Source organism: Micropterus salmoides, unplaced genomic scaffold (genome assembly GCF_014851395.1).
Source record: "Micropterus salmoides isolate LMB-PRFRI ecotype aquatic unplaced genomic scaffold, ASM1485139v1 Ms_hic_scaffold_8, whole genome shotgun sequence".
In the NCBI taxonomy this organism is placed as follows: Eukaryota; Metazoa; Chordata; class Actinopteri; order Centrarchiformes; family Centrarchidae; genus Micropterus; species Micropterus salmoides.
In genome coordinates, this window is record NW_024044570.1 from 27,393,297 (window position 1) to 27,411,688 (window position 18,392).

Sequence of the window (18,392 nt, forward strand, 5' to 3'; positions counted from 1 at the left end):
ATAAATGTTGTTTCACATGTTGTCATGTCAACCTCAAAACTGAATAAACAGCAATGTCTAAACTCATCCACTGGGTGATGCTGTATGACTTATTTTAATTTCATTGTACCAGAAAGAAATGACCAGTCACCAGTTTGTTTGTTTTATTACAAGTTATATTAACATTAACAATTCTTTACTGATTTCTTTGTTTGTTTTATGCTATTTACATGTATACATACATTAAAGTGATGTTCAAGATACTGGCAGTAGTGAAGCACTATTAGTGATTCTAGTGCAATATCAAACAGTAAAATCTGAACTTTTAACCTTTCTGTAACATATTAACATGTTAAAGTGACACCATTTTCAAAAAATACTTGGCACAGAGGAGTTTAGATTATTTGAAATAAACATTTTACTCCAGTAAACTTAATTTGGTCAATTGGAGAAAAATAATTATCTGCATTATTATCTTAAAATACAAAAACACACAACTGAGCCAACCTCCCAGCTAAATGCTCAGGTAGCCTAATAATCTTCAGTACTGTTACAACAAAAACAACACAGAATTACAAATCAATAATCATGTGCAAAACATAACACAAGTCTATCAAATAAAATACTATAAAATGTGACAGCCCTGCTACAAATACTACATTTGAAGCTAATCATTTTCAGTGTTTTTTTTATTTTATTTAACTACACTGCTATTTTTGTTTATTCAGTGGACAACACACAGGTGAAAAAACTAAGACACCTGTGTAATATAGAAAAGGTGACGAAGCAAAACAGCTAAAAAGCTACGCACAACTGAATAATATGTTAATATATACAGTCAAAAGCCCACATGTGACAGATAAAGGGCCTTTGAAAGGTAAATAAATATTTGAGAGCTACAGTCAGACTTTGGATGAATATCCTACATTTATAAAATGAAAAAGTGAAAGTCTCAGTTTTGTTCCGTTGTTTTTATATCTAAAAGTCAAACTAAGGTAGCCTTTGAACTTTTCAAATATTACAATTATTTTACTACATTTCATAAAATTTCCATTTACTTACTTTCAAACTGCAAATAACTTGGGTAAACATAGAGAGTAGACTGTCCATAATAGTGCAATAACACCCGTGACAACATACGTACAGTGTTCATTCTGGTGTTGGGTTTACCCTGAGTGCTACATGGTGGAAGACAGTGGAAACAGTTGTGCTGATCTTCAGAATAATGTGTCCTCTGTGGCACATGTGGTCACACTATCACATTGTGAATCTTAGTAAAGGGTAGTGCTACTGTGTTTATGTTGACTGCTTAACTGTTAGCAGCAGGATCTCTTCTTCTCAGAGGGGCTGCCGACCAGCTGGACTGTCTTCTCCTTCTCTCTGTCCTCTTGCTCTTTCAGAATTCTAAGAGGCATGAACAAATTCATTTTTACATTTTTATGGTATACCCCTAATTGGATTGAAGAAAATCGGTCATTCTCAGACAGAGGAGACAAAATATGGTTTAAACAATGACATGAACAGCTGTGCACTTGGTAAACAATGGCAGATATTTTCACTTAAGAGTGACTGCTTTCTGTTGTGTTGTCCGGAGCCAGCAGATAACAAAAAGCCCTTTGTTCCTCCAACACAGGACGAATTAAACATTTGGCTCTCTATGACATGCCTTGTTTCAGTACAGAAATAATCCCACTTTAAAAGCCGTTCAAGCAGACAGTTGCTCCATATTAACTCTAAACCCAATTACTGTTCCTTTGTTTTCCTGTTGCATAAACTCACACAAAAGGCCATTATTTTTGCTCACCTGGCTAACTGAACCATGGACTCCACCACATTGTGCCCAGAGCATGCACTGCACTCAAAGAAAGTCATTTGGCAGTCCTGCAAAAGAAGCAAATGATGATGATGATGGCTGCTGTTACCATGTAAGAGAAAGGTGAATGAAACTACTTTTTGCACACTGATCAGGATATCAACAAATGTCAATTCTGTACTAGTTGCAAAAGTAGAAAGACAAAAATGTTTCTCATGTAACAATATCAGCTCACATGGTCACCATAGAAACTACAGTACCAGCCAGAAAAAAAGAAAAGAAAGCTCATAAAAGCTAACTCAGAATCATACTGGAGTTGCATCCACATAAAAATTATCTCTATTTTGTGATCATTTTCATCGTTTCTTTAATTTATTAAAACAAGAAAAAGGCACCACTTTGTTACTGTGGTCTGACAGGTTAGAACCTGACACTAAGAATCTTGAGCTTAGCAGACAAACTAATCAAACAAACCTTGGCTAGTCTTTCGCCCAGTCCTTTCTGAACTTGTCTCTCCATCTCCTTGTCCGTTTTGTTTCCCAAGAGCATAAGAGGGATGTCCTCGCCTGCGCCCTCCTGTCAAAGAAGAAAATCACAGAATACAGAATCAAAGAAACTGATCTTCAGAAAGGACCAGGCCACCAGCTTCCCTGTTGCTATTGTGACTGTCTTACCTTTACACTCGTCAGCCACTGTCTGACAGCGGTGAAGCTCTGCACAGCTGTGATGTCATACATCACAACCACACCGTCAGCCTTGCGAAAGAATTGTTTGGTTATGCTTCGATACCTGCAGGTAAGAGGAGGCAAAAAGAGGAGGTGTTGTGTTTTCACTGGTACTGAAGACTCCCTCTTGGCTTTACGTGTATTTGTACAACTTGTAAAAACACAGCAATAATGTTTTCAAATGAGAACTTACTGATGTGAATTAAGTTTTAAAAAAACTTATCAAATAAAGAAACTTTTACAAAAATTAGTAATTAAAATACAATTTATACAAGCAAACTATTTGATTTAATAAAACAAGTACACAAATACAACAAACACACTCTTTTATCAAAGTGCCACAGCTGACAGAAGTAAAGCATAGCTATAGTTATGGTAGGTATAGTTACAGTACATCAAAGACTATTGGTCAACTGGTCATTGTGTGATGATCTCTCACCTCTCCTGTCCTGCTGTATCCCACATCTGTAGTGCCACATGGTTGTTGTCCACAGTTATTGTCTTTACACTGTAATCTACACCTGTACAAGCAGACAAGAAAATGTTAGTCAGCACATTCCATTTTATTATTGTTTACTGTACCAACAACACTGAACAAACAACTGTATAAACATGTGCAAGTATACACATGCAAATCTATACATTGACCTGAATTCATTTGATTGTTGCATAGTTGCAATGTATTTTAAAAGTGAATAATTTTATATCTGAAAAATAATGCAAAGATCAATGGAAGAAACCGAAAAACTGAAACTGCAATTTTTTTTTTTTACTTGAGAAAAACCCAGAGCACCTTCTGTGCTACTTCCAAACATTTATTACACAATACTAAAACAAAATAGAAAAGGCTTAACTGAAGCACCTTGACAGTAGCAGTTTTCTTTTATTGCTGTGCCGTACTTGAAAATTAAATCCTACAATAGTTGTATGTTTTAAAGAATGAAGACGGGAGGTTTATATTTTACACTGGTTGAACCAAAATGTTTAAATGAATTTTTAACATTGGCCTTAGAGAGCAGCTCACTTCTTTTTATTAGATTCTAGACAGGTGGCAATATATTTGAAGTCAGCTGCTTAGCCCTTCCCTATGAATCTGCACAGGACAACATATCGTACACTACATATACCATAATTATCATTAAACATACAGTTTTATGCTGCTAAGTGTAAGACATTGCTTAATATCCATTATTGTGAAACATATTGCACAGTACAGTAAAATCTGGTCACAGCAGCTGTCTATACACAGTCTTATAGCCTGTACTTTCACTGCAGATGCTGCTGTACTCTGAGTTTGACTTTATTACATTTCAGTCTCCAGTGTTAAAACCAAGTGTTACATTCAAGTGCTTGGTAAGCAAACACATACGGAACCCTGAGGTCAACCACAGAGTGTTTTGTTGCCTTTGCTCACAGGAACCGATTACATACAATACAGTACATACCCACAGTGGCAGATGTACCAGGGCGGAAGCAGTCGTCACAAAAACGTCGAAGGAGGGAGGTCTTTCCAACACTTGAGTTCCCCACCAGGATGATCTTGAAGAGGCGGTCAGGCAGCGAGGGGCCACCTTCCTCCTGAAGAAAGAGAGAGATTATGGTAGCAGAGATTAAAGGCAGGTTATGGGATCTCAGTGGATACACCAGGGTCATGATGCCATGACACAGTAATTGCATTCCTGTAGTGCTTAAATGAAAAGCAAACTTTACAGTATATTACTCGATGTCCACATGCTTACATTTATGCTGGTCTCCTTGCCAACAGGCTGACCCCTCGGAGATGTCGGGGTGTCCCTTTTCTCCTCAGTTCCCTTCGACTTTTGCTGCTGAGCAGAAGACGCACACGGGTAAATATCGCTCATCACCAAGTCAATATTCTCCTCATTGTCTGAGGCTTCCTCTCCTTCACTACACTCGTGAAGGGTTTGAGCCTGACAGTCATTCTGGAGCAGATGTGGGAGGGGGTCCTCCTCGATAGAGATGATCCTCTGGAGGTGCCCTCTTGTCTCTGCTGTGTGGGAGAACTGGCATGACCCATTGGTTAGGTTCTCCCTCACATAGCCTGTGGTCAGCTCCTCCTCATCCTCACTGCAGATAGAAAGTAACATTATAGCCCAGACTACAGTGCTAATGGAGAAAATGCAGATCCACCATATACATATACTGTACAAACTGTGGCTTGTTGTCTATTTGACAAAGACTAATGTAATTGTATTTAATGGTTTACCTTTTGAAGACATTTGTGTTTGTGTGTTTCACAACACTGATTAAAGGCCTCTGCTTCAAACCTGAAGGTTTCTGAGAAATCTTTGGTTTCTGCAGAAACAAAACATAAGGTTTTTATTCATATTGCAGCATGACATTCAGGGTGGGTATTGAGAGCTCTGGTGATCACTTAATTTTTTTTTACTCCTCTAATCTTTAAAAAGACATGAAGTGCAGAGAGGGCACGCTTAAATAATAAAGTCAATAAATTACACCATAATAAACGGCACATACCTGATAACGCATGTCCTTTTCATCTCGTAAATGTTTGTTCATTTCCCTGGATACAACAAAGAAACAAAAGGTATTAAAGACTTTTCATGATATTATACTTTTACACAATTGTCAACATTGTAACTGACCAAAGTCTATTAATTTTAACGAGGTGAATAACTAACTGAGATGTTACTCATTAGTTTTGGCTATCCTACTATTTGTGACAATAATACAATAAACAGCAGCAGTGGTAAACTTTACTTTCACTAAAGAGAACTGGCAAGAAAATAGACAAACCACTTACCTTTTTAATTTTCAGTTAGACAAGGCTAGGTATTTTGCTTTTGAATGACTTCAAATCCCAAGACAAAAATCCAGCTGACATTACTGTCTTTTTTTGTTTTTTTACCTCAAAAGGTCCAGTTGTTTGAGGAGGCCCGCTCGCTCTCGATGCAGTCCCTCAGTCAGTCTGTATATTTCCCTGTGTGTTGAACAACAACGCATTCTTTATTAAAAATACTCTATGACCAAACAGACCCAGTTTGTGCTGTGGTTACACTTTATTAAAAACTAGTGAGAAAACCTGTCCCAGAGCAAAGAAAGGCGCAATGAGTTGTTAGACTAGAGTGGTGTGTATATGACACAGACACATTGTCTTCTACCCTCTTCAAGATACGGTTTCATACCCTTTTAAACATGAGACTTGTCCTCATATGAGAATGTAGACGTGCAGAGTATAAGAGAAATGTCATCTGCTATAAAGATTTTTTTTTAAATAATTATGGGTTACAGCGATTTGACTACCATTTTACTATGTCCATCAGCGGTAAACTTGATCACAAAGACATGAAAATCATGTCTAAAAGTCAGCTCTTGCTTATACAGTATAAACTGTAAATGAAGTATGTATCATTATGCCTCTCCATTATTGTTTTTAGCAAAAACATGTGATTGCATCCTGACCAATGAGTAAGAAATAAGAATCTGAGAGGCCAAAATAATCAGGGCTGTAGTTATGAAGAAGCCTGAGTAAATAAGACTCACATCTCCTTCTCCTCATGAAGCCGTGCGGACTGCTCCTGCAGCACGCTAAGCTGCTCCTGTGCCAACAGCAGCTCTTGGCTGGTGTGCTCCAGCTCCCGTGCTAACTCGTCATTCGTCTGCTTTAGCTTCACATTCTCCACCATGGTCACATGTTGTTCACTGTGAAGCTCTTGGCACTGGCTCTCCAACTGGAGGTGGCAAAAAATAAAAAAATTCTGGATTCCTTTTTGTTTAAATGAAATGTTTGTCATGGTGCCCCTCACAAGGATCGGGCCCATTTATTGAGGCAGAACTGACCTTTCATTAAATATTACTGAATTATTATGCAGTAATCCGCCAGCCCGTGTTAGTCACATGTAACATATTGGAAGTCTCTGTCTGATCACATCAAATAAATACAATCGATATCGCTTAATTTCTTGATTTTTTCATTTCAAGTTCCTTTGTGGAGGAAGATAAAAATATCTAAATCTGGTGACTCCTAGTGGTCCACTTTCACACAACCTATTCTAACCGTTGTGCTCTCAGCTCTAAAAATGAATGTTAAATGTACTGAATGTTAAATGTACTGAGTGTACGTAATATGAGGGGACAGCATGATGTGAAAATACAATACCTTCTAACAGCTGAGGGCCTGTTAATATTTTCCAACAAACTGCTTGTTTCACCTGCATTCCATTAATACACATAATAGTGAGCAATACCATACTAACTGCTTTTAAAGCTGTGCTTGCCTGTATACCGCTGCATGTCTCCACAAACAGGAAACTTGGTAAACAGCTGACATATTAATCAGAGGTGCTAATGAGCTGAGAAGAGAAGCAAAGTCCTTGCTGACATGACCGGAATTAATTTCAGTTCACTCATTAGCCTTAAAAGCCTGAGTCTGTAAATGGAGGAGTGACAGGACCTATTAAGATCTAACAGTATCTTTTAACAGATGATCAATAGATTATATTGTATTTGATTAAATCCGACAAATCTCCATGTGACTGAGTGTTAAAAGAAGGGTAATGCTATATGCAAATCTGCAAGGTTTTCACACCCATACCTTTCTGTTTCTATCACGTAGAGACTACACTACCGACTGTGACACACAGGGTCATAATCTGGGAATTAAATCCTTCTCATCCGCTTGGTAAAATTTAGTATCACTGAATATATTCTCTTGAATGCTATGTACTGGACATATAGTAGAATTTATATTGTTTGGTGCTTGAACAAGTGAGAAAATGTATTTGTAGGGAACCGGCCTGTGTTATATGGTGATATTTTAATAGTGTGTTGCTGTTTCAGTGGTAGTAAATCACTTTATTAGCCTTTTATAGCATTCTGTTACCCGTTATCTTGTTTGATCTGTCTAACATGTGTTGCTGCTCTGACAGCTGAATTTACCTTTGGGATAACTTCAGTGAGAGGGTGTGTGTGTGTTTAGTCTTTCTTATCGACTGTGGATGCTGCAGTGCACTCTGGGGAAATCATTTTGCCACCTCTCACTCACCCTTCTCTGTTTCTGAAAGAGCTGCTCCAGCTCTTTCTCCTTACTGGACAGCTGGAGCTCCATGTCTTGACTGCGAGACAGAAACCGCTCGTAGTCCTTCAGTGCAGGGATAAGAGAGGGAGGAGCGAGGACAAAGGTGATAAGGAAGAAGAAGATGGACAGTATTTGATATAATTAATGACAAAGAGGAAAAAAACATGAGACATATAGTAGGTTTGTACCTGCAGCACAATCCTGTCTTTTTCATTTTTTATTTGCTGCTCCATTTCCTCATAAAGGCGCTGGATCTCATCATCGTGTGTTGCTGCTTTCCTGTATGGATAAAATTCAGATGTGATCATGTGCTATGTACAGTACAGTATGTAACTCACAACATGTATGTGAAACAACTGCCTAGATCAACACACTTTAACCCATACAGTATAGTTTTGAATGACACTGTGTGATTGCCTTAAGAAACAACAGGTCTATGAAAGCCATTATTCAAGAGCACAAGGAGTATTTATGACAGCTTCTAAAAGTGATGGGCACACACTCACTAATTAGGGGAGCCATTTCACAGCTCAGTCAAATGCTCCTTAGTGGAGACCTTACAATGTAAAAAACCCCTAATAACCTCTGAACATCTTCTTTGACTGAAATATACAAAGATATCCCATCCTGACCTTTTTAGAGCGCTCTCCATCTCCTTCTTGTCCTGGTTGGCCTCTAAGATCTGGGAGGTCACTCTGGCAAGGAAGTCTTCAAAGTTGGATAAAAGGTGTGGTTCATCCCGGCGTAGCTGGGCCCACAAGCTGCGCACCTCAGCAGGACTGATGGGATAGAATGGAGGAGCAGGTGTAACCATCTACACAACAGTGTCAACTTCTCTTTTTTGCAGTCTTTGTCACGGGGTTTCACAAGAAATTCACAATTCTTTTTAAGAAGAGAAAGAAATAATGTGGCAAGGACATGGGTGGAAATTCTTAGCACAGCAACAACACAATCACATTCATAGACGTAGCCGCTCAGGTACCAGATCATAGTGGCTTTTAAAACGACAAGATGTTTTTCTTTTATTTTGTTGTTTTAATTCTTTATCTGTGTAGATTTTATCTGTGCTGTTGAAGCACTTTGTAACCTTGTTAAGCAAAATGCTATATAAATAATGTCTTAAATAATTTTATCATTATGTTCTTAGCCTTGAAGACAATCAATCGTGAGGGTGTGGCAAATGTAAATGTGATATAATTATGTACAGTGGTGGACGAAGTATAGTCAGGAAAAAGTACTCAATGCAGAAACATGTCCCCTGTGCCTGTTATACAAGTATACATTATATCATCAGATTATTATTCCTACTGCATTCGTATAAAAGCAGGATTTTACTGCTGCAGTTGTTGAGCTTTTCATTATGTATTCATCTGCTGATTGTTTTCTCCATTAATTGATTGATTGTTTGGTTTGTAAAGATTCTGCCGTCGCAGTTACCCAGAGCCCAAAGGGACAGCTTCACATCATTTGTTTTGTCCAACCAACCGTCCTTACCTCAACATTCAAATAATTTACATACTTAAAAGTAAAACCAGCAAATCTTCACATTTGTGAAGCTGGTACCATGAAAGGTTTTCCTCCATGAAAAATGACCTAAACAATCAAAATAAACTCGTCATATATTTTGCGTGTAAAAAGTAATCAGTAACTAAAGCTGTCAGATAAATGTAGTGAAGTACATATTTCGCTTTGAGACGTAGTGAAGTACACAAGTAGAAAGTGGCATGTACAGGTACCTCAAATTTGTGCTTAAGTACAGCACTTGAGTAAATGTACTTAGTTACTGTCCACCACTGATTATGTAATTATGTTTCCACAAGAAACAATGTAATGTGCCTGTAAGCTATGATAAGGTAGGGAAAGTCAAACAAATCCCTGCAAGACTTTTCAACAGTTACAAATACTTCTCCTTAAACTCTGGCCAACATCAATATGAGTTAGTGCTGCACAAAGTGACCTGAAACGTCAACTCGAGCTAACCAGGTAGGCGGAAGCCAACCGGACGTGTATATCTGGCATCCACCTCCACTTCTGTTTACTTTTATTGAGTTGGAGTTGTTTGTTAAAGGTGAGTCTAGTCATGCATTTTATAAGATCCTGTCATTACATGTCTTCCAATCTAACAAAGCAAATGTCTAAACAGACCTCAACTAGAGTTACTAATGACCAGTGAACATGGTATGAAATACCAATGCAGAGAGAGTTAATACTAATGGTTTAGATAAGTTTGTGAGGGCTTTCAGTTCCAGGAAAAGTGTGACTGTTTCCTTGAACTGAAGCCTCCTCTCAAATCCTAATGTTTGATACTAAATGTCTATGTTTCAAACACAATCCTGTTCAACAGACTTAAAGATATAACTGTCACACTCTAATACAAAGAGGCAGAGCACGGGGACAGCGGTGCTTGAGAATGGAAACTCCCAACTCTTATATAGTTTACACAGCTGATTAAAGTCTCAGGCTAAGTCACTTAAAATCTAATGTAAACTTAAAGGAGGTGATAACAAAGTGTGCAGGTAGACCAAACAACACACACACATACAGTACTCACTCTTCAAAGACACTATTGGCTCCGAGGCTCTCCATAAGCATGCAAAAGTGTTTCTCCTCCTCATCCTCATCTCCTCGTGCCACACTCTCCTCCCAGTGGGTCTGGTATAGGACCTCTGCCGGGCTTTCACAGGGGTTTTTCTCTCCCATGCCTTGTTCTACTGAAATCTTCCGACCGAACAAAAACTTACCTAGAAAAATCAAGAGCTTAAGTGCACGATCGAAACACCAGACTCCAATCTACTGATGATACTAGTAGCATTGTTATGAGAAGTAGGCTGAAAACATACTAAAGCCAGAGGAGAACTCGTCGAGGGTAAGGTATCCATTGCCATCGGAATCAAGGGTATCAAATACGTTCTCCAACTCTTCTGCACTGAGAGGGAGCCCGCCATTTAGTCTCTAGTTAACAAGACACAAAATACAGCTGCTATTGGGAAGAACAAAGACTCAAGGACATTAACTCTGCTGTAGCTAAAAAATGGCTACTTGATACTTGTAAGAACAGTCATTTGCGTAGTGTCTATGATGTGCAATGCAACAGTTGGTGGTTCTTTCTCAGCTATTTATGTCAGAATTTGACTAAATTAGCCCAATTTAGTCTCATTCTTGTTTGAACCAGAAAATGTTTAATGGACATGCATCATCTCCAGCAACACAATGCCTCACACTGTTATCTGGATAGTCCCAGTGCAGATACAGTCTCCAATTACTGACCACTGGCAGCTCTACTGGAACCGATGTTGGCTCATGGGAGACTGTCAAGAGCCCTTTAACAGAATATTTTAAGTAGACTGAGATACTATTTGAGAAGGGAGGGGTCACAGCTGGACCCTAACCAAAAGGCGTAATCCAAAAGGGACAGAACAAAGTGAGATCCTCCCAAAAAACTATCTGACCATGACAGTAACTGCTGGACCATTTACGAGAAAGGCCAACACAGCCACACTCTGTATCAGCTTGGTTTTTATGCATGTTTACACTGCTGCAAATGTTGACTGAGGCCACCCATACAATCTAGGGGAGGTGAGAGGGAAAGGGTGGCATCTGTTTAAGATTATCAGCTATTCTTATAAAGTGCGTTATCTGGGCAGAACATATCCCTTATGTCAGCAAACAGTAGAACTGTAAAGCTAGCGTGCTGGTGGTCATGGTGAGAAACGTACTTTTAAGCTGCAAACATCCAGAGAAAACACTGTGACTGACAATATTGTGTCACAAATAAAGTTCCACTCATTTAGGCTGACAGATCATTTGACAGATGTATTGAAAGTGTAAAAACAAACATATCGGCCGGTATCAAGTGCTGCATTTAAGTACAGCGTGTACTCAGGTGGTCATATAAATAGAAGGGAGAGAGACTGGACCACTGTCCGCATCGCCATCTAATTTCCAATTTCCATTATTCCATTATTATAAACACCGGATCAAAGCTTCCCCTCAATGTATTTATGCACCTCAGAGCGAGAACCTACAAGTGCTTCATCAAAGGATTAGCCACGACAGGGATGAATATCCGAGGGGCAAGTGAATCTGCACAATAATGTGAGTGGAGGAGTTGCATGACAAAGCTGTGTCTCAGTCTCTTTTATGCTGCTCTGAATAAGGTTCACGTGTCCCGTCCATGTCCTGTTCAGCATCATTACTGAGTGCACACGCAGTCCCTGTACTTTATGCTAATTCTGGATGAAAAAGGAGTCGTTATTTCTAAATATGATGTCAATGTCAATGAGACTTCTTATTTACCGTGGATGTTAAAAATTGGTTCAAACTGCGCTGATATTTTCTCAATTAGGTATCCCTACAAGTAATTAAAATTGCTAACAATGTGTTTCTATTTTTTTCTGTGGCCCATTTATGGGGCTAGCATTAAACCACTGAAGTTCTTTTAATGTCGGTCTTTACACTACTTTAAAACAGTCACCCTTGTGTCAGCAATCTCACCTGCATGTCACGTCGGCTGATGAAGCCCTTGTTCTCGATGTCACACATCTGGAAGAACTCGTGGGTTTTCTCCAGGATAGTGTTTTCTCCCAAGTCCCCATTCTCGCCTTTTCCCGCCTTTTCGCTGCTTCCTTGCCTTTGCCATGCAGCTCGGGCCACCGTGGTGGTGGTGGTATTGGTGGTGGCACAAGGAGCAGTAAACGCAGCCATGGTATCTGTGAGTCTGTTGATATACGAGCTTTGCAGGTGTCCTTCACATGAGCCAAGTACAGACAGAGGTGTGGAGGAAAGTGATCCTGGAGAAGTCGCGCTTCAGGCTGCTCTACAGGCTGCTCTACATCTGAGGCTCTCGCCAATGTCACCGATTGTCATCCCTTAGCAACCACCTCTTTAATGAGTCGATGAAACCTGGGAGAGAGACAAGAGGAGAGTCTGCAGTTAAAATAAGTACAGCCCCTTGCTCAATGAAAAGAGTTACAAATATTATTCTAAATACATGTACTGCATCAAAAACATGTACATATTGTACAAAATAAAAAGTCTATAAAAAGGAGTGCTGTTTTAACCTGATAAATCAGAAATATACTTGAAAAAATGATATATCACCATAGTCACAAGCACATGAATAACTCAATACCACACATTAAAAGAACAGACTAAGAAGGGCACCTTGATTTTTAGTTAGCTTTAGTGGTGATTATACATTCACAGTTCAAAAAAACTAACAAAAAAAAACAGTGTGTCACTGTTGTTATGCAAACCTGTATGTTCATTAATGCTCTTCCTCAATTCTTTCACGCACACATTATCAGTCTGATTTAAATATAGTTGTGCAAGGTTAAACACTGCGTGTGCAGCTAAAACAACAACTGCTCTTCTCCTTTACTTCAGGAACGATGGCCCTCCCTGAGACTAACGACATCTGACAGTAAACCCAGAAGTGAAAAGAAAGTTGTGGTATGGTGAGGAGGGATCTTGTCTGCCTGAAAATATTGACTGACATGACTCACTTAGTGGTGGGTTTCATGCAGTCTGCAGTTCTATGTGCATTGGTATGGAAGACTGGAGGCTGCTGTGCACCATGAGTTGGCTGATTCATGAAAAAGAGCATCAGGTAGTGTGTGTGTGTGTGTGTGTGTGTGTGCTGACCCATGCAAATGTAGATATGCGGGACTCGTATAAGAAAAACAGACAGAAAAAAATGCATGTAGGCAAGTAGAAGGAGAAAAGAGAAGAGACATAATACACACACACACACACACACACACACACACACCCCTTTTTAACTCTAGTACTGGTATGATCTATATTCATTTATGCATTTTTAATTAATACATTTAATAATAATAATAATCTTTATTTGTAGAGCACTTTTCAAAAACAAGTTACAACGTAATGTACCATGTAATTGGTTTGCAAAAGTGAAAAAGCCCAAAGTCCAGCCCAAAGTGAGTTCCCATCTCCCACAGAAAACTCTGCTCTGAACTGCTTGAAAATAGCTCGTTTGTAGTCCAGCCGCTTCCCTTTCATCCTTGTGACGACACAGGGATAAAAGCTAAATGCGCCTCATACTACTCCGACACGCCCTCAAAAACACCAGTGCCCGTCTTTGCTTCTGATTGGCTAGTAGTCCTTAACTAGGAACTGCGCATGTGCAACTCCTAACAAAGATCATTTTGAGACAAAATGTATCACTACACAGCTAAAACGAAGCCTTCAAGACAGGGTGAGAAGAGGAGCTGCAGCAATGTGCAGTATGGTGTATGGTGTTTTTTTTTTTAAATTAAACTGTGTAAACCTGTTCTGGTACAACCCCTCAATAGGATTTTGAACCTGAAAATGAGCATAATACCACCTCTTTAAAAAAGAGGGATACCTGAAAAGGAGTGTAAACATTTTATTAATCTTAACATTTCTACAAAATGGCATGTTCTTCATGAAACACTTGCTATTTCTGGCTATGTCATGCCTGGAAATTTGAGCCTAAACATTATGCAACATATTGCAAGCATGACAAACCTCACGAGGAAAGTCACCAACCAACAATGAGCTAAACACAAAGCTGAAGCGTGAGAGAGGAAATAAGAAAGGGAACTAAGGTGAACTGCCGTTTGGAAAGAGTGATATAGTGTTTTTGTCCTTTTGGCACACGATAATACATAATATTGTCTAATCTTAACAGACTGGCCAGATGCCACAGAAAGGTTCATGGCTCCTTTATTAAAACATGGTAAGGGTGTTAACGTAGGTAACCAGTGAAATAGGAATAGAGTAGAGGTAAATAATATAAAACAAGAAAAATACTTAAAAGGGCTTTTGCCAGTATACTTGCTTCTACAGATTCCACATCTGGCATATGATTTAACACAATATTGTATCGGTCTAACTTCACTATATTGCAGTCAATTATAAAGGTTAGGAAATAAAATAATATTCGTATTGAAACTAAACTATTTGTCATTTTCCCAGGATGTAATGAAATGCTGGAGCTTACTGCTTTGCATACGGTTACCTTATCTGTTTCAGTGTTTGTCTGACATGTAACAGCTGTTAGAGCTCCAGCACTTAGCGACTAAGCAACATAAGTTCAAGCAGAAATTACAACAAAGTTTAAAGCAACACAAATGAACTAAATAGCATAAAAACGGATGAAACAGTCCATCAGTTTAAATGACCTGATCAGGCTGTCAGATGATTGCACACCGATGTTCTTGCATAGTCACTACATTCAACAGGATATGTGAAAATGAGATATGGTTTGTTCAACTGATACAAGTTTCTCTTTTAAGCAGCCACGGATGTTGTGGTCAGGACTACAGGGAGCCACATTTAGTTTGTGGTCTATAGTCATTGACCAAAACAGGTTTCTACAGAAGGTGCTTCTTTTGTCTTTGGCAACCAAATGAAAACACTATCAACAACAATTATATTTTAAAAATGTCAACTTTCTGTGGCCCGATTAGATTTTCTGCAGTTAAATATAAAGTTGTCTGGTTTAAAATCTAGCTAATAACCATCTGTGCCCAGATGAAATGAAATGTCGTTGAAGACAAATGACTCAAGGTTTTGAAGCATGCTGCTTGTTCTTGCTAAAGGTAATATTTACCCTACCTAGCATAAAAGATGGAGCAGCTGCAGCACCTATCTCTTGAACCCACCTTTAGTGAAAATGTCATGTTTTGTGTTCATGCTGTTGCAGATTTTAATCACATTGTTTAGCCCCTTTTTCCCCCTAACTTTTGTGGGTCATCCTCACGTCCATTTACTGTGAAATCGCAAAGGGTTTTCATGGCGCTATGGGCAGAAATAACGGATTGTGTGAAGAAACACAGCACAACAAATCCGGCAAGAGACGGAGTTCAAAAGGTATTCCGTATTACCCAAATATTAGTCCGTCCACATCCGTCTTATTTAACAAGACATGAAGCCAAATTAAAATTTACTCCACTTCCTGGAGGGAGGTCACGGCATCGTCACATAACAACAATCACTCATCAGGCATCTGCACCTACTGAACTGCAATTTACCTAACGTTATACCAAATAACATATATGCGTCATGTCATAAGAAACGAGCCAACACACGCTTAACGTTGCAATATGCAAACACAACGCCAATACACGAGGGGTTGCATGTAGTAAGCAACACAATAAGTTAGTTAGCTAAGGGGAAATAGCAGGTTCCAGTTTCACAAAACACGTGTGACAAGATTAAACGTCCAATTCCTTCACTACAGGCACACTTTCTCATTTTGTGAAACTTCCCGTGTGATAGATAAATCCTCCTTCACGCTGTAGTTTGTGTAAATTAAGCGTTTACATACACTTTGCATTAGTTAACGATAGCTAGAAAGGACTTCCCTACAGCCTCCAGTAAGTGGCTAGATGGTGACGTTAGTTGAAGTTACGCTGAAGCAGCAAAGAGCAGGCTGGCAGGTCAATTAAGCTGAAGTGCGTACTGATGTCGTTAGCGGACTGTTGGGGAGCAAAAGTTCAGTACGTACCGGTGAATGAGAAGGGAAATTCAGGTTGGAGGAATTCATTGACTTGGTCTGTGTCAGCCAGCCTTATCCGCTTTTAGTGAACCTCACAGTTTACAAGTGAAGTCAACTGTGTGAGTGCAGGAATGTGACTGAGCCCTGACGGACGGGGCAACATGGAGGGAGGGACTTCAGCAAAGTCATCGCTGATAACCATAGCAACACTAACAAGGAAGTCCTCACGCTGGAAGATGAAGCAAGAGCAAGATATTAATATCGGAGCTCAAAATTAATTTGTGGAGTTCGTTTGGTTGAGGGGAGTGACGACTTGAATGTGACATTGTTTCATTACTTTCTAAATTAAAAGAACAGGTGATATCTTATTTATTTTATTTGACTTTGTTGAGTAAAAGTTGGTGATCTTTATTTTTCAACTTAGCCTACAGTACAGTTGCTGCAGTAGAAGACAACAGATTGTTGTGTGGACAGAGCTCTTGTTGGTGAGAAACAGGTTTTGCCTGAAATGAAATGAAATGCAGGATCCACAGTGGGCCATTACTGTATCACATGTTCTTGAAGTAAATTCCTGTGGTACTCGAGAGGTTTGTATAGTACTTTTAAAACATGATTGTAGGCAGGCTCTGCAGTAGGCCTACTTTACCATATATTCTGTGGTACTACATCAGACATTCTGAGGTACTATACCATATATTATACAATACCACATAATGCATAGTAACATAGATTCTGTATTGTGTGTGTTACGTTGTGTGGTATTATATCATTCTGTGGTACATGTACCACAAGGCATGTACTTTGTGGTAAATCTTTGGTACAGTACCACAGGTTCCATATTACATTACCACAGAATTTGCTTTAACTGTGGTACTGTAAGGCCGTACCACATGAATATCACAGAACCATTTTCCAATAACGCAGTTCATTATTGTAAGGGGGGTATTGGAGTAATTTAGCCTAACTAGAGGGCCACAGACATTGTTTAAAACATGTTCTGGCCAAAATACCTTTCTGTATGGCAGTGTAGAGTGGAATAGACTTACAGAGATAACATAAAGTCAGTCAACATGTAAGAAATGGTTATCTGATCAAAATGAAATAATGACTTTTATGTGATGTGTAGCTACATAATATGTAGGTATATGTGTTAGTAGGACACTTTGTTGGGTGCTCCTAATGAAGTGGCCACACTCAAAGATGGAAGTGGCCGCTTTGTTGCATTTCTGGCTGTGTCTTGTGAGTTGGCCGCTGGGTGTGTGTGTATATGTATATCTTTATGGCTGTAATAGATGAGAATGTGTATATATATATATATGTATATAAGTAGCCTATACATGTATGTACAGTAGGTGTGCTGATGTGTAGGCCTACATCAGGGTTATGTGTGACTTGTGTTGCTATTTTTGTCCTCCTGGAAAGAGGACCACAATGGAAAAACAGTTAGTGTGACACACAGGAAGGTGTGGTCACATTATGTGAATTTATTGTCAAAAGTCTGTGTAATTTCTATGTGTTTATTGTTGTAGCAGAGCCTAATTTGATGTACATTTATGTAAGGAGCGTAATAACGATTCTTGCAAGAGGGGCGCCTCACCTCCCTAGTCAGCCTGGTGTGGCTTGCAGCCAGTACCTGATGCCTGTCTCATACTTTTCCTGTTATCTACAGGTTAGTAAGTGTTGAAATATCCATGGGGATTAAAAATGTTTAAGTATAATGTACATTGTATTGCCTTGTTGTGCTCTGTTTATTGGAGCCTCTACTTTGTTGTTTATAAGTGCCGTGAATAAAACGTAGTCAGGGATGCTAACCTACTTCCAAAGACGGTTAAAGTCAAGGGCAACTGGACTTGGTTGAAGATACTAGAAGACGTTTCGTCCCTCATCCAAAGGACTTATTAGGTTCTGACTGACTGGTAGGGAAACTAAGCTATTTAACCTCAGTGGGGTCGTTTGCCAGGATCATGGATACCGCTGGTTCGTTAGTGTTCCTGGCTGTTGTAACGACAGTCGTTACGTTTGTTAGGACTACCTGAGGCCAAGACTGAACGACCATCGTTGGCATCCTCACCTGAGGCCAATAGGTTACGTTTGTTGAGTTTCCTGGGAAGTGATGAAAGGACAGCATTGTAAGTGGGGGATAAGTGGTGGCGTAGACCCCCTCCTCTGTTCAGCGATGGCTTCTCAACCCGGGTGTAGATGGCTTCCTTGACACCTCTTTCAAACCATCCATCTAAGATGGACCTGGTGGTCCTCAAACAAGTGTTCTCTGTCCTTCAGATGTAAGTAGACAGCAGAGTCTTGACCTGAGGAGTTGGCCCTTCTGTG

General features: G+C 39.4%; 1 protein-coding gene across 3 annotated transcripts; it reads right to left on the minus strand.

The window, feature by feature from the left end:
• Positions 1-373: 373 nt before the first annotated feature.
• Positions 374-16,225, minus strand: cracr2aa (calcium release activated channel regulator 2Aa). Of its 3 annotated transcripts, none has more exons than XM_038706654.1 (18): positions 16,074-16,225; positions 12,071-12,478; positions 10,417-10,528; positions 10,128-10,317; positions 8,209-8,355; positions 7,765-7,855; positions 7,544-7,639; positions 6,043-6,230; positions 5,408-5,479; positions 5,017-5,062; positions 4,745-4,833; positions 4,257-4,605; positions 3,963-4,095; positions 2,957-3,038; positions 2,467-2,581; positions 2,267-2,368; positions 1,784-1,860; positions 374-1,383 (listed from the first exon to the last, which is right to left on the minus strand). In XM_038706654.1, the coding sequence occupies exons 2-18, from the start codon at positions 12,278-12,280 to the stop codon at positions 1,296-1,298; spliced, it is 2,187 nt and encodes a 728-aa protein (XP_038562582.1). In that variant the 5' UTR covers positions 12,281-12,478; positions 16,074-16,225; the 3' UTR covers positions 374-1,295. The 3 variants fall into 3 exon arrangements, with proteins under 3 accessions (XP_038562582.1, XP_038562583.1, XP_038562584.1); XM_038706655.1 differs by having other exon boundaries at positions 12,071-12,502; positions 16,074-16,210; XM_038706656.1 differs by lacking the exon at positions 16,074-16,225 and adding an exon at positions 12,832-12,954.
• Positions 16,226-18,392: the final 2,167 nt, after the last annotated feature.

Bases quoted from the DNA above. Each gene is read 5' to 3' on its own strand.
- cracr2aa (XM_038706654.1), bottom strand. From the start codon at position 12,280: ATGGCTGCGTTTACTGCTCCTTGTGCCACCACCAATACCACCACCACC. The intron at 10,529-12,070 runs GTGAGATTGCTG...CTTGTTAACTAG, and splicing joins TCAGCCGACGTGACATGCAG to AGACTAAATGGCGGGCTCCC. The intron at 8,356-10,127 runs GTGAGTACTGTA...CTATCCCATCAG, and splicing joins GCCAATAGTGTCTTTGAAGA to TCCTGCTGAGGTGCGCAGCT.